This window comes from Myotis myotis, unplaced genomic scaffold (assembly GCF_014108235.1).
Source record: "Myotis myotis isolate mMyoMyo1 unplaced genomic scaffold, mMyoMyo1.p scaffold_m19_p_9, whole genome shotgun sequence".
Classification (NCBI taxonomy): Eukaryota; Metazoa; Chordata; class Mammalia; order Chiroptera; family Vespertilionidae; genus Myotis; species Myotis myotis.
Genome location: NW_023416401.1, coordinates 86310965 through 86325860, shown reverse-complemented (window position 1 = coordinate 86325860; position 14896 = coordinate 86310965). Strand labels below are relative to the sequence as shown.

The 14896-nt window shown below is 50.0% G+C and overlaps 1 protein-coding gene across 1 annotated transcript; it reads left to right on the top strand.

The window, feature by feature from the left end:
• Positions 1–8925: 8925 nt before the first annotated feature.
• LOC118662899 lies at positions 8926–14022 on the top strand (the record flags this gene model as incomplete). Its single annotated transcript, XM_036321901.1, is given in 1 exon segment — positions 8926–14022. A coding segment is annotated over 1 exon segment (5097 nt), but the record flags the coding sequence as incomplete, so codon positions are not given.
• Between the last annotated feature and the right edge of the window lie 874 nt (positions 14023–14896).

The window sequence follows — 14896 nt, the reverse complement described above, 5'->3', positions numbered from 1 at the left end:
TCAGAAGTAATCCCACATAAGGATGATTTTTGACAAAGAGGCATAATCAATTCAACTGAGGGAGCCAAGTCTTTTGAAAAAATCTTCAACTAAAACTCATACCTAAAAAAATAAACTTGAGTAAATGATAACTTTAAATATAAAAGGTAAAATGATCAAACTTCTAGAGGAAAACTCAGGAGAAAATCTATATGACCTGGAATTAGGCAAAGAGTGCTTAAAAACAACATCATTGTCATGATCTATAAAAGGGAAATTATGGACCTCATCACTATTCAAAACGTCTCTTATACAAAAGACTTTGTTACAAGGATGAATAGGAAGGCTACCAACTGAGAGACAATATTTACAGGTCACACATCCAGAATATATAAAAAATTCTCTAGACTAAGCAGCAAGAAAACAAACACTCCAGTTAGAAAAAGGGCAACAGCCTTGAATGGACACTTCACCATAGATGATACATGGATAGAAAATAAGCATATGAAAAATATACGTGTTTATAATTTGTGATACTTAATTCATGTGTGAACTTGTCTGAACTAAGGTTTTCCCAGATAGCTGGTAAAATATTATTTCTGGGTGTGGCTGTCAGTGTACATTTCTATGATACATCATCTGTATATTGCATTGTGTGCCCACCACCCAAAGTTATATCTTCCCACCATATATATTTGACTTTATTTACCCTTCACTATTCCCACATTTCATTTGCTGCTTTCAGTTTTGTGTCCCACATATCAGTGAAATCATAGTTCTTTTTTTTTTCTCTTTTTTTTTTTTACTATTAGTTAAGGTATTACAAATGTGTCCTCATCCCCCCCCATTAACCCCCAACCTCCCCCCCACACACAAACTCATGCTCCCATCCCCCCTTTGTCCATGTCCATTGGTTTGGCTTATATACATGTATACAAGTCCTTCGGTTGATCTCTTCCCCTTACCCCCACCCTCCCCTACTTTCCTTCTGGGGATTGATAGCCTGATTGCTGTTTCTCAGTCTTTGGGTCTGTCCCTTTTCATCAGTCTATGTTGTTCTCTATAATCCACAAATGAGTGAGATCATGTGGTATTTATCTTTCTCTGACTGGCTTAAGTGAAATCATAGTTCTTAACTTTTTCTGTTTTACTTATTTTGCTTAGCATGCTATTCTCAAGACCCCTCCATGTTGTCCCAAATGGCAGTATTTCATCTTTTCTTATGGCCGAGAAGTAATCCATTGTATGTATATTCCACTGTCTGTCTTTATCCAGTCCTCTATTGAAGGATACTTCAGTTGTTTTCATATCTTGGTCACCATGAATAATGATTCAGCATTAAATATAGTTGCTACCAGAATTTTGCATAAAAGTTATTTAAATGTAATCAAAATAAAAATGCTTTAGCCCTGGCCCGTTTGGCTCAATGGATAGAGCGTTGGCCTGAGCACTAAAGGGTCCCAGGTTCGATTCCGGCCAAGGGCACATGCCTGGGTTGCTGGCTCGATCACCAGTAGGGGGTGTGCAGGAGGCAGCTGATCAATGATTCTCTCTCATCATTGATGTTTCTATCTCTCTCTCCCTCTCCCTTCCTCTCGTAATCAATAAATATATATTAAAAATCTTTAGATATTTTAAATAAAAATTACTGGAATGTTTTAAAAATATTTTAGTGAAAAGAAGCATCTTTTGCTTAATTCTTTACTTTCTCCTTCTTAGCTATCTTTCTTTTTAAAAGAGCTAGTTTGGCGGGGGCGGGGGGAGAGCTGGGAGGAGGTGGGCAAAGGGAGAGAAAATGAGGACATCTGTTATAGTGTCAATGATAAAAATAAAATGAAAAAGAAAAGAACTAGTTCTTCCATTATTCTTGCAAGGAGGAGGACACAATTGGAAATTGAATCAGAAATGCTCCCATTTTCTTTGGCACCTCCATCATGTGTAAAAGGTATGTTAACCTCTCACCTTCCCCCAGTCACACACAGACTGTAATTAGCTAATTGAGAGCATTAAGACCATTTTAAAGTAATTGATGCTTAGGTCCTTTGCTAGTACTGTACCGTATTTCTAATACATGTTCACAGGGATTTATATTAACATAAAAAGAGCGTATTACAGCTTAGGTGGCACCACACTGCTTTTCTGATTAGGACTCAGTCCGGAATGACTAGAGCCATAGATAAACAGAGCCAATGCATCTCAAAGAGGCACCAGCAGGTGGGAGGAGGACGTCAGAAGTGAGAGACATGGGCTCCTATGATTCCAGGCTGGGCAGTTTTAAGCGGCATTTCAGGGGGTGTGGAATGGAGAGGAGGGGTGTCTGACCCTGAGCCCAGTGAGGCAGTGCCCGGGCCTCCACCTCTGCCTTGTTTGCCACCCGGCTCTACATTGTTCACCTGTTGTACTGTGGCTTCTCTGTTCCGGGCAGATTTACAAGTTCATCATTGTTGACATCATTTCCATGCACATGTGTCACCCTGGGCTTGTTGAGAGGATGGCTGCTATGGTAGCGGCACAATTTAAGACAATGAAACACACACAAGAGCTTGGATGTAGGAAACACGCAGATTGGGTGTGAATCCTAGAAGAGAAAACTTAACCAGAGAGATGTCAAAGCAGCATCTCTAAAGGGTGGCCTGTGAATCCCTGCCTGGTGGTTTCTTACTGTGCTTGTCACAAAGGAGGGACTCTGGGCCTCATTCCAGAGATATAGAAGCAGAATTTGAGACTGAGCGGAAAGCAACCCAATTTTTAACACTTATGTAGAATAATTCCTCAGCACCCTAACATCGTGCATTCCTGATTTTAAGAACAAATTTCTTACTTTCTCAAAGGTCTGATTCGGTTTATGAAAATTTACTGTTTTCACCTTCAAGCAATCAAGAGATGTAAGCACAAACACCTGCCATTGTTTGGCAATCTAATAATAATTAGGAGAACATGGAAGGACTCTGTACTTCTCTACAGTCTCATGGCTTTAACTGTCATTACCAAGTAACAACCCAAATTTATTTGTCAGCCTACTCAAACCTCCCTTTGTGTGTCTAATAGAAATCTCCAAATTTAGCAGAGCTCCGACTGAATTTAATAGTCTTGTGCTTCCACACTGGTCCTCAGTAGTCTTCACATAATGTCCAAAGGAATTATATTCACTTCCTAGGGCCGCCATCACAAAGTACCACAAGCTAGGCGGCTTTAAAAAACACACAGGCATTTATTCTCTCATAGGTCTGTGTAGGGCATGGCTATAGGGTTAAGTCTCGGACTGACCTGTTGGCACAGTCACAAACAAGTCCCAGCTTAGAGGGCACAGTCCTCTTAGCATAATTAGGCTTGACCTTATGATGCTCCCTAGATCTTATCTGGGAAGGTAATAGGCTGAGGGAGATGTAGCAAGTGCTGCCAAAACAAGTGCAACTCACAAGAACATTGTAACTATGGTGACCACTACCTTGTTTACCTCTGGCTATAAAATAAAGGCTCAGCTTGCCTCTGGATCTCTCTCTATGGCCTCTGCCAGGCACAGGAAGATCCACCTAGACACCCAGCTTATTGTCTCTGTATGTCATTTCTTCATCCTTCGCTGCTCTTCACTCAGTCTTTCGAACCCTTGGCTGAGTTGGCTCGGCACAGGTCTGGAGTCTAAAAGTCCAAAATCCAGGTGTTGGCAGGGCCACTGTCTCTGAGAGCTCTAAGAAAGAATCCCTCCTTGATTTTTCAGCTTCTGGTGATTGCCAGAAATTCTTGGTCTTCGCTGGCTTATAGACATCATCCCAACCCCTGCCTCATTCTTCACCTGGCCCATCTGCGTTCAGTTTCCCTCTCCTTCCAAGGGCACCTGTCATATTAGATCAGGGCCCACCCTGCTCTAGCATGGCCTCATCTTAACCCGATCTCACCTGCAAATACTGGGGATTGGGACTTGAGCAATTCAACACACAACAGTGATTCATTTAGAATAGAAGAAAACAGTCCGTTATCTGCCTCCGTTGGTACTATGTCTTTGATCTCCTTAAGGATCAATCTCCAGCTCTGACATTGGCCTACATCATCTGGCTCCTGACCACCTCTTTGAACTCATCCTTTTCATTCTCAGCCCTGCTCCAGCCATATGGACTTCCTTTCTCAGGCATTTCAAGACCCTTTGCACTTGGTTCTCCCTCCTACCTGGAATTCCCTCCTCCCAGATACCTGCAAAGCCCATAACTCCACTATGTCCGTGAGGATTATCTCTCTTTCCATTTCAACAAAAACTGGGTTTTCACATGGCTCTATCCCCAGTACAGACAGAGCCTGGCAAATGTTATTCATTTAAAAATCAACCTTCACTTAATCTCAAAGCAGCCTTGAAAGTTGAATACTATTCTACCCTTTTAACAGAGAAAGCTGAGACTCAGAAACTTTAAACAACTTTCCAAAGATTCCACAGCCCACAAGTGACAGAGTCATGTTCCCTCCCAGGTTTACCTGTCCCTCCAACGTTTTTTCCAAATATAAGATATCCTGTGATAAAGAAGCTGAGCAGGTAAGAACAAAAAGTAAGAGGGGAAATGTCATGGTAAAAACTTAAAACAAGAATGCAAAAACCATAAATTCTGCAGGTGTTAGGCAAGTTCCTTTAACTCACTGGTTCCTGTTCACTCATATGTCAAATGGGCTAATTTAATACAAGTTACTGGGAAGAATAAAATAAAAAGTGGATATTAGAATCAGAATATATTCAGAATCTCAAAAAAATATCTCTCCCCAAATTATGTAATAATTACAAACAGAAATAAAAACAGCTTTACAATGGAGGAACCTGCTAGACACTCTCTTAACCTTGACACCATCTTAAGCAATGTCGGCCTCAACCAACATCATGGGTATCTTAACACGAGGCAGTAAAACAGACAAAAGGAAGTGAACAAAAAGTGCATATTCTGAATCTAATCATGCAAAAATATGGAAAAAAACAAAATTAAGGTAAATCCTACAAAATACTCTTCATAAACGTCAAGGTCAGAAATGACCAAGAAACACAATGCAACTGTTTAGCAATTAAAAAGTCCAAAAAAGAACAGACAACTAAATTCAATGCATGATGCTGGATGTAACCCGAGCAGAGTAGAAAATAGTTAAAAAATAATATCATTGAGCCTAATGGGCATGGCTCAGTGGCTGAGAACTGACCCATAAACCAGGAGATCTGGGTTTGATTCCCAGTCAGGGCATGTACTCAGGTTGCAGGCTTAATCCCCAGTATGGAATGTGCAGGAGGCAGCTGATCAATGATTATCTATCATCATTGATGTTCCTATCTTTCTCGCCCTTCCTCTCTGAAATAAAAATATATATATATTGTTAGGCCGCGCAGTCGGTCGTCCGTGCACCCCCGCAGCCGCTAACGCCGTAGCCGCTGCGGGACCAGGAACCTCAAGTCCCCTGCCGCCTCTGCCTGCTTTCCCAGTCGGTGCACACACACCTCCATAGGCTCTACCTTCCTTCTGTCCTTCCTCCTCCGTTCTGCCCCTGGGAGGTTGCAGCTTTTAAACTCAACTGACGATACCTCTCCCAAGCCCACCCAGGCCACCTCTCCCACTCTCTCCCCTCTCCTTACAGCCTGCCTTAGTAACCCGTACCCCATACAGTGCCCTCTGTAAGGTCTAACCATCCGCCTTCCTCTGTGCGCTCAGCTGAAACTCCGCCACCATGACTGCCAGCACTTTAATTCACAGGTGGCCGACCAGTTCCCTTTGCAAGAGGTTGCAGCTGTGCTCTCTTCAGACCCTCTTAACGAGAAGCTTCCTTCTCCCCTAGAGCCCAAATCCTAAGAACGTCAGCTCCAAAACAGCCTCTTCCATTTCTGCACCCATTCTACCCCTGCCATAGTCCCGTCAGGAACTGAGGGCATAGTCTGAATCTATGCCCCCCCCTCTCTAACCCGACCTTTAAGGTCTTTATTCGTCCTCAAACCCAGGTCCGAGATCGAGTGAAAAATGGCCTTGAAGGTTCTTAATGCCCTGGAGGAGCAGGCACAGTCAGAATGGGAGGCCTGCCTTCCACAGGAGGTAGACCTGCAGACACGCCTTAGTTGTTTGTGGCCCTGAGGTGGACGGCAGCCGCCATGGCCCTAAGGGGGCTGTGAGCGGTGGGGGTGCAACGAAAGGAACGCCGCCGGAGAATGCTTCAAATACGGAAATGAAGGCCACTGGGCAATGCAGTGACCCTGGCCCCGAGCTCCGACCAAGCCCTGCCCGGCGTGAGGTCAAAATGGTCACTGGAAGAGTGACTGCCCTGGAAAAGTGGCGGGCCCCTTACGCCTCAGCATGGGGGGACCACCCTTCTAGTCCAGGACCACCCACTGGCCATGTTGGAACTGGCTGAAGACTGAAGAAGCCCAGCCTCAATGACTCCAATCCCCTCGCTGAGCCTCGGGTCACAATGAAGGTAGTAGGTCACCTTCCCCGTTGACACGGGGGCTGCCTTCTCTGTCCTGCCCTCCTTTTTAGGGCCCCTTTATCCTTCCAAGATCTCGGACATGGGTATTGACGGCAAATCCACCTGCCCTCTGGCCACTGGACCCCTTCCCTGCCTCCTTGATGATAGCATGCCCCATGCCCCTGTTAGGACAAGACATCCTCACCATCCTAGTGGCCACTCTGCAGTCACTCTGAGCCCTTCAGCTTCCCTGCTCCTTCCACTCCTGGCCCCCTCCCTTTACAGGGACACCGATCCTCCACTGCCATGCATCCCGTCATGGGGCCCTGTTGTCCCAGACCACAGTAGCCTAGCTCAGTCTTCGCCTAGCTCAGTCTTCGCCTAGCTCAGTCTTCACCATGAACGCCTTTTCTCCTTCTCCCCGCCACAACTGTCCCCTCCTCTGAACTGAAAACTGCTCTGACCTTGCCCCATCCCCCTCCACCCTCCCCAAAGGAAAAATGCGGCAGTTTTAAAATCCAAGTGGCTAGAGGCCTGGGAACAGGCTGCGCGACCTGCTCCCTCCCTCCCCGCCTTTTCTCCAGCCTCCAGGTCCCTGGCTTCCACTGCTCCTTCCATTTTCCTTTGGATATCAGCGCATTCTAACGTTTTCTCCCACTTTCGCTGCAATACCTACCTCTCTCAGGCTCACAGAGTGCCTCCCACCATCCCCGAAGAAGATTCGGCAGCACCATCCAGGACAGGATGACCCATCATTCCTCACAGGCTCTTACCTGGCAAGGGACCCTCCAATTCTGCTCAGGTTTTTCATATTTTCAGGTGAAATAGACATGGAATGATGAGGGAGTCATCAATTCTACTGTCTGGATGGGAAATCCTCTAATGTCACTCTCTATTTACGAACCCTGGACCTACTCCTATGCCCACTCTCATCAACACAACTTTCCATCTACTCTCCAACATCAATCCCTCCTCCTCTACATCCTGCTGGATTTCTGTCACTGGCTCGAACCCTCATCATAGCCACTCAATTCCAACCTATTGAACCATCTAACTAAACTCTCTCTAGAAATTCGCAGCTCCTGGCCGGATCTCCTGCCCATGGCCCTGACCAAACTCCGGCTCCACCAAGGAGCCCCATTTTCTTGAGCCCTTTTAACTCTTCTTGCTCAACCACCGTCTTCTTACTGATCCCCCTCCCCTGGGTATGTATCTCCAATATCTGTCTTTAACCAGGCAATTGCTCCGAGAACATGAGAACAGGTTTCTGCCCAAGCCAGAGCCGACTGACCAGGACTCCCAAGACCAGCCCTTCACCCTGGTGACTCGGTCCTCCTTAAGAACCTACAACCACAAGCCTTGGAGGCTAGGTGGGCAGGACCTCACACTGTAATCCTCACAGCCCCCACTGTGGCCAAGCTGCTTGGCAACCTGTCCTGGCACCGCCTCTCCAGACTCAAGAGGACCCCGGAGCAGCATGACATCTATAAATGTGAGATGTTGGGCCCCACTAAGGTCTGCCCTAACTGCCCTCCCCTCCTCCTTCTCCTCTTGGCCCTGAGCAACCTACACCCACCCCCACCCGCTTATGTGTGGAGGTTCTGTAAGGCCGCTGAAAACCCCCCCTTCCCCCTGGACCAGCTTTTCCAGTAAGCTCTGGTTAATGTAAAGATTAAAGAGAACTTCCCCCTCCTGACCTTTCCCGTAAAGCTCTGGCGCCCTGATCTGGTCATAGCATAGTTATCTTATCACTCCTCGGGATCGGCCTGCGCATACCAGACCACCCTGGCCCCTTAGGAAATGAGTCAACTAGTAACAAAGACCTGTCCCTGTAAAAGATGAGTTATGAGTTAACTGGTAACCCAGTTCCCTATTTTCCGGCCACCTGCGTGTGGTTTTTGCCTTTATAAACCCGTGTTCAGCAATTGCTCGGGGCTCCAGTCAGCCGCACTTCCTTTGTGTTGTTGCCTGCCTGCCTGAGAGCCCCTGCGCTGCGCTTGTAATAAAAATCCTCTTGCTCTTGCATCAAGCCTCGGTCTCTGCGTTTGACTTGGGGTCGTCGCCTCCTCTGCTGGACTCTCCGGGGGTCTTAGGGCCCAACATTTGGGGGCTCGTCCGGGATTAGGCGACCCCCTTCAAGCGCTGGGATCGGTCTTGGAGGTAAGCAGACTCCGGAGTCATTCAGTGTTTGTCTTGTCCTTCGTTCGTTCTTAGTTTCGGTTTTTCAGGAAGACAGGGTGTCGGCTCCGTAAGGAGTCGGCTCCTCTGGTCGTAGGGGCTTCGGCCAGAAAAACTGTCACCCTGGGGGACGCCCCAGGATCGGGCGGTGACCAAGAGGTCTTGGTCACTTCAGGTTCTGGCTGTCCGGCAACGGGCACTCGCGTGTCCGGCCGGACTAGCATTAGGGAGGGATATCATCCCTCAGCGGCCGTTCTGTATCTGGGTAAATTCTTGTGGATCCGGTGTCTTGTCGCGTCATTGTTTGTTCTTTGTTTTTGTCTTTCACTCCTCTTCTCCCATCCAGGTAACATGGGCCACGGAAGCAGCACCCCTCTTTCTCTTACAGTAGCACACTGGACGGACGTCCGGAGTCGGGGACTCAATCTTTCCGTCAGTGTCAAGAAGGGTCCTTGGCAGACTTTCTGTTCATCCGACTGGCCAGCCCTAGGCGTGGGATGGCCAGCGGACGGGACTTTTGACCTGTCTATTATTTTTGCAGTAAAGAATAAGGTGTTCCAATCAGGCCCGGCGGGCCATCCAGACCAGCAGCCGTATATTGTCGTCTGGCAGGACCTGGTCCAGAACCCTCCCTCTTGGCTGAAACCCTGGCTGCCATCCGGAACCTCCCGGGTTCTCGTGGCCCAGGCCCCTCCCGCCGCAGATCAGACGAAACGTCCCCTGGCAGATTCTCAAACCGATCTTCTCCTCTTGGACTCTCCACCCCCTTACCCCTCTCCTCTCCAAGCAGAGCCGCCGGGGAGACCGGAGCCTTCAGCACCTCCTCCCGCCCCTCCAACAGAGGGACCGGCCCAGGGAACCCGGAGTCAGAGGAGACATCCCGCGTCTCCAGATTCGACCGTAGCCTGCCCTCTCCGACCGTACGGGCCTCCACCCCCCCGCGGAGACGATAATGAAACGGCTCCGCTCCAGCCACTCCAATACTGGCCCTTCTCCTCGGCAGACCTCTATAACTGGAAAACTAACCACCCTCCCTTTTCAGAGGACCCCCAGCGTCTAACGGGGCTGGTTGAGTCCCTTATGTTCTCTCACCAGCCCACTTGGGACGATTGTCAACAGCTTCTTCAGACTCTCTTTACTACAGAGGAAAGGGAGCGGATCCTCTTGGAGGCCCGGAAGAACGCCCCTGGCCCCGACGGCCGGCCGACTCTACTCCCTCATTTGGTGGATGCGGCCTTTCCTCTGGCCAGGCCGGACTGGGACTTCAACACGGCAGAAGGTAGGGAGCACCTGAAGGTCTACCGCCAGACACTAGTGGCCGGCCTCAGAGGGGCAGCTCGGCGCCCCACGAATTTGGCTAAGGTAAGAGAGGTCATACAGGGGCCCACTGAACCGCCTTCTGTTTTTCTCGAGCGATTAATGGAGGCGTTCAGACGGTACACCCCGTTTGACCCCACCTCGGAGGGGCAGAGGGCCTCAGTAGCTATGGCTTTCATAGGGCAGTCAGCATTAGATATTAAGAAAAAGCTGCAGAGACTTGAGGGATTGCAGGACTTTACCCTCCAAGATTTAGTTAAGGAAGCAGAGAAAGTGTACCATAAGAGGGAGACCGAGGAGGAAAAGGAGCAGCGGAAGGAGAGAGAGAGAGAGGAGAAGGAGGAGAAAAAGGAAAAAAGGGAAGAGCAGAGACTAACCCGTATCTTGGCCGCAGCAATAGAAGGGAGTAAGCCACAGGAGAGAGGAAAAGGAAGACAGACAGGGGCCCTGGGCAACAGGCCACCGTTAAGGAAGAATCAATGTGCTTATTGCAAGGAAGAAGGACATTGGAAGCGGGAGTGCCCAAAGAGACTAGCAAAGAAGGCGCTGGCACTCCAGGAAGATAGTGATTGAAGAAGTCGGGGCTCGGATCCCCTCCCCGAGCCTAGGGTAACTCTTAAGGTGGAGGGGAAGCCTGTTAACTTTCTGGTAGACACAGGGGCCCAATATTCAGTTCTTAAGAAACCACTAGGACCAGTCTCCCAGAAGACCTCCTGGGTGATAGGGGCAACGGGAAATGAGCAATATTCCTGGACCACCACCCGGACAGTTGATCTAGGCACGGGAAGAGTGACCCATTCCTTCTTAGTAATACCCGAGTGTCCAGCCCCCCTTCTGGGAAGAGACTTGCTAACTAAAATGGGGGCTCAGATCACTTTCACCCCACGGGGGCCGACCCTGACCCAACATGGAGAGCCAATTACTCTCTTGACACTCCAGCTCGAAGACGAGCATCGGCTGTTTGAGAGTAATGTCCGAAAGGACGAGAGGATAGCGGGATGGTTACAGCAATACCCCAAAGCTTGGGCTGAAACCGCAGGGATGGGCTTAGCTACCGAACGGCCCCCCGTGATAGTAGAGCTTAAGTCCACTGCAACCCCGATTGCAGTACGACAGTACCCCATGGCAAAAGAAGCCTGGAGGGGGATCAAGGTTCATGTCCAACGCCTCCTACGCCTTGGAGTCCTCGTTAAGTGCCACTCCCCGTGGAACACCCCACTCCTCCCGGTAAAAAAGCCCGGAACTGATGACTACCGACCGGTGCAGGATTTAAGAGAAGTCAACAAGAGGGTACAGGATATTCATCCCACGGTCCCCAATCCTTACAATCTCTTAAGCTCTATCCCTCCGTCCCATGTGTGGTATTCAGTCCTAGACTTAAAAGATGCCTTCTTCTGCTTGAGACTGCATCCTGCCAGCCAGAATATTTTCGCCTTCGAGTGGAGAGACCCAGATTCGGGAATAACGGGGCAGCTGACTTGGACCCGACTTCCGCAAGGATTCAAAAATTCCCCCACTATCTTCGATGAGGCTCTTCATCAAGACCTGGCTGCTTTCCGTGCTGACCACCCGCAAGTCACCCTTCTCCAGTACGTGGATGACCTTCTCCTCGCCGGAGCTACTAAGGAGGACTGTGAAACAGGTACCGGGGCCTTGCTTTTAGAGCTCTCCCGCCTAGGATACCGGGTCTCGGCCAAGAAGGCCCAGATATGTCAGCGGAGAGTGACCTATTTAGGATACGCACTAGAAGGGGGAAAGAGGTGGCTCACTGAAGCCCGGAAAAGCACAGTCACCCAGATTCCCAGACCACAGACCCACCGGCAGGTACGCGAGTTCCTGGGAACAGCTGGATTCTGCCGCCTCTGGATTCCAGGTTTTGCAACCCTAGCGGAGCCCCTATACCCGCTGACAAAACAAGGGAACCCCTTCGAGTGGGGGGAGACTCATCAGAAAGCCTTTGACGACATTAAAAAGGCTCTTCTCTCGGCGCCGGCATTGGCCTTACCAGATGTGGCCAAGCCCTTCACTCTGTTCATAGATGAAAGAAAGGGAGTAGCCAGGGGGGTCCTAACTCAAACCTTAGGCCCCTGGAAGAGGCCGGTAGCCTATTTATCCAAGAGACTAGACCCAGTGGCTAGGGGGTGGCCAGGCTGTCTAAGAGCAATTGCAGCTACTGCCCTGCTTGTAAGAGATGCGGACAAACTTACCTTGGGGCAGAAACTAACTGTGGTGGCCCCACACACTCTCGAGAGTGTTATCCGGCAGCCACCGGACCGGTGGCTATCCAACGCCCGGATGACTCACTACCAGAGTCTCCTGCTAAGTGAAGATCGAATCCGCTTCGGGGCTCCGGTAGCTCTCAACCCAGCAACCTTACTACCGGAAGTAAATCCTGAGAGCAAAGAAGTCCTACACTCATGCCGTGACATTCTGGCAGAGGAAACAGGGCCGAGGAGAGACCTCAAAGATTCCCCCTTGCCAGAGCCTCAACTCACCTGGTACACGGATGGAAGCAGCTACCTCTATGAAGGTAAGAAGGTGGCGGGAGCGGCTGTGGTCAGCAAGGACCGGACTATCTGGGCTAGTAGCTTGCCCGAAGGGACTTCGGCCCAGAAGGCTGAATTAATTGCTCTGACACGGGCTCTCAGGCTGGCAGAGAACAGCCGGGCTAATATTTATACTGACAGTCGTTATGCTTTTGCCACTGCTCATGTGCACGGGGCTATATACCGTCAGAGAGGTCTCCTCACCTCAGCAGGAAAGGAAATTAAAAATAAAAAGGAAATCCTCGACCTCCTAGAAGCCATTCATGCCCCCCAGGAGGTAGCTATCATCCATTGTCCCGGCCACCAGAAAGGGACCTCGGAAACAGCTATAGGAAACAGGAAAGCGGATGCCGAGGCAAGGCAGGCCGCTCTAGGGCCCCGGCTACTCGCCCTCGCTGTTGGCCCCGCAGCACCACAGCCAGAGACCCTCCACTACACCCTAGAGGAGGAAAAAGACCTGCTTAAAAGGCCAGAAAAATACCATAAGGACAAACTAGGAGTGTGGAGAACTGCAGGGGAAAAAATGGTAGTACCAAGGGCGGCAGCCACTGCCTACCTCCAACAACTGCATCGCCTTACCCACCTGGGGGCCAAACACCTCAGCGCCACCAGCCGGGCAACGGGACACTATGTCAAAGGACTCGATCGCCTTTCAGAAGAAGTAGTTAAGCAATGCAAGGCGTGTCAGCTGGTAAATGTACATTCATCCCAGGTCGGGACCGGACACAGGCTCAGGGGAGACCGGCCCGGGAGTTACTGGGAGGTGGATTTTACAGAAGTGAAGCCCGCCCGATACGGTTATAAATATCTTTTAGTTTTCATAGATACCTTCTCAGGTTGGGTAGAAGCCTTCCCTACCAAAAGAGAAACTGCAACTGTGGTCGCCAAGAAGATCTTAGAAGACATCTTTCCACGGTTTGGAATTCCTAAGGTAATTGGATCAGACAACGGTCCAGCTTTTGTTGCCCAGGTAAGTCAGGGAATGGCCAAGATACTAGGGGCGGATTGGAAATTACATTGTGCTTACAGGCCCCAGAGTTCAGGTCAGGTAGAAAGAATGAATAGAACATTAAAAGAGGCTATGACTAAATTGTCCTTAGAGACTGGCGTGGCAGACTGGACGGTCCTCCTTCCCTTTGCCCTTTTCCGCGCGCGAAACACCCCAGGCCCCTTGGGGGTGACACCGTTCGAGGTTTTGTTTGGGGCCCCTCCGCCCCTAGCCGCTGACCCTTGGTCCGTGCCCACAGACACTCACACCCCTCAATCCCTGCTTGCCAGGCTGAAAGCCCTCGAGACTGTCCAGAAGGAGGTGTGGACTCCCCTGGCCGCCCTCTACCAACCAGGAGAACTGCAAGTCCCCCACCAGTTCCAGGTTGGAGACTTTGTGTACATCAGACGCCATCGGGCCGCTAATCTCGAGCCGAGGTGGAAGGGACCCCACCTGGTATTGCTGACAACCCCAACAGCGGTCAAGGTAGACGGTGTAGCTGCTTGGATCCACGCCTCCCACGTCAAGCGGGCACCCCCATCGGACGACACCGATCATGGATGGACTGTGGAGAAGACAGACAACCCTCTCAAGCTACGGATTTGCCGCCGCCCTCTTCCTGCTGAGCCTGCCGCTGATAAGTAGCAACCCCCATGCCCCAAAGAGACTAACTTGGAGGGTAATGTCCCCCCACACCGGACAGACGGCCTGGTCGGTCACCAATATAGCACCTAAAGGGACATGGTGGCCAGACTTAACGCCAGACCTCTGCGCTATGGCAGCAGGATACAGACTATGGGACCTCCCTGAGAGAACAGTAGAAGAGACTAAAGCAGGTATAGAGACCCGAGCTTACATAGGAAAAGGAAGAGATTTGCAATTTGGAGTTCACTGTAGTTATCTGGGGGCCCGTGAGCGTCTTACGATGACCCAATTCTATGTGTGCCCCAAAGACAGGCAGGGACATAGAAAGAATTGTGGATCTGAACGAGAGTATTTCTGTGCAGAATGGGGATGTGAGACAACTGGTACTGGATATTGGATCAGAGGGCCCCCCGAGTGGGACCTCATCCAGGTTCGGAGAAATGAGAGCCAAACCTCCGGACATAGGGGTTGGGTTAACGCCCTGAATATCTCCTTCACCTCAGCTGGGCGGTCATACGACCTAAACAAGTGGCGCTGGGGAGTGACATGGGGGATCCGGCTGTATAAGGACCAACATGATGATGGCCTCCTTTTTAAGATAAGATTAGATGTACAGGATTACAGGCCACCAGTTGCAGTAGGACCCAACACCGTCTTGTCCAGCCGGCAGCTCCCCACGAAAGAAAGGCCTCTTGCCACCACCACCGTGGCAGGAACTAGCCCAGCCTCCAGGGAGGAACAGGCCAACCCCATAGAACTAGAGACAAACTCAGGTCAGAGGCTATTAGGCTTGGTAGAGGGGGCCTTTAGTTCTTTAAACATGTCC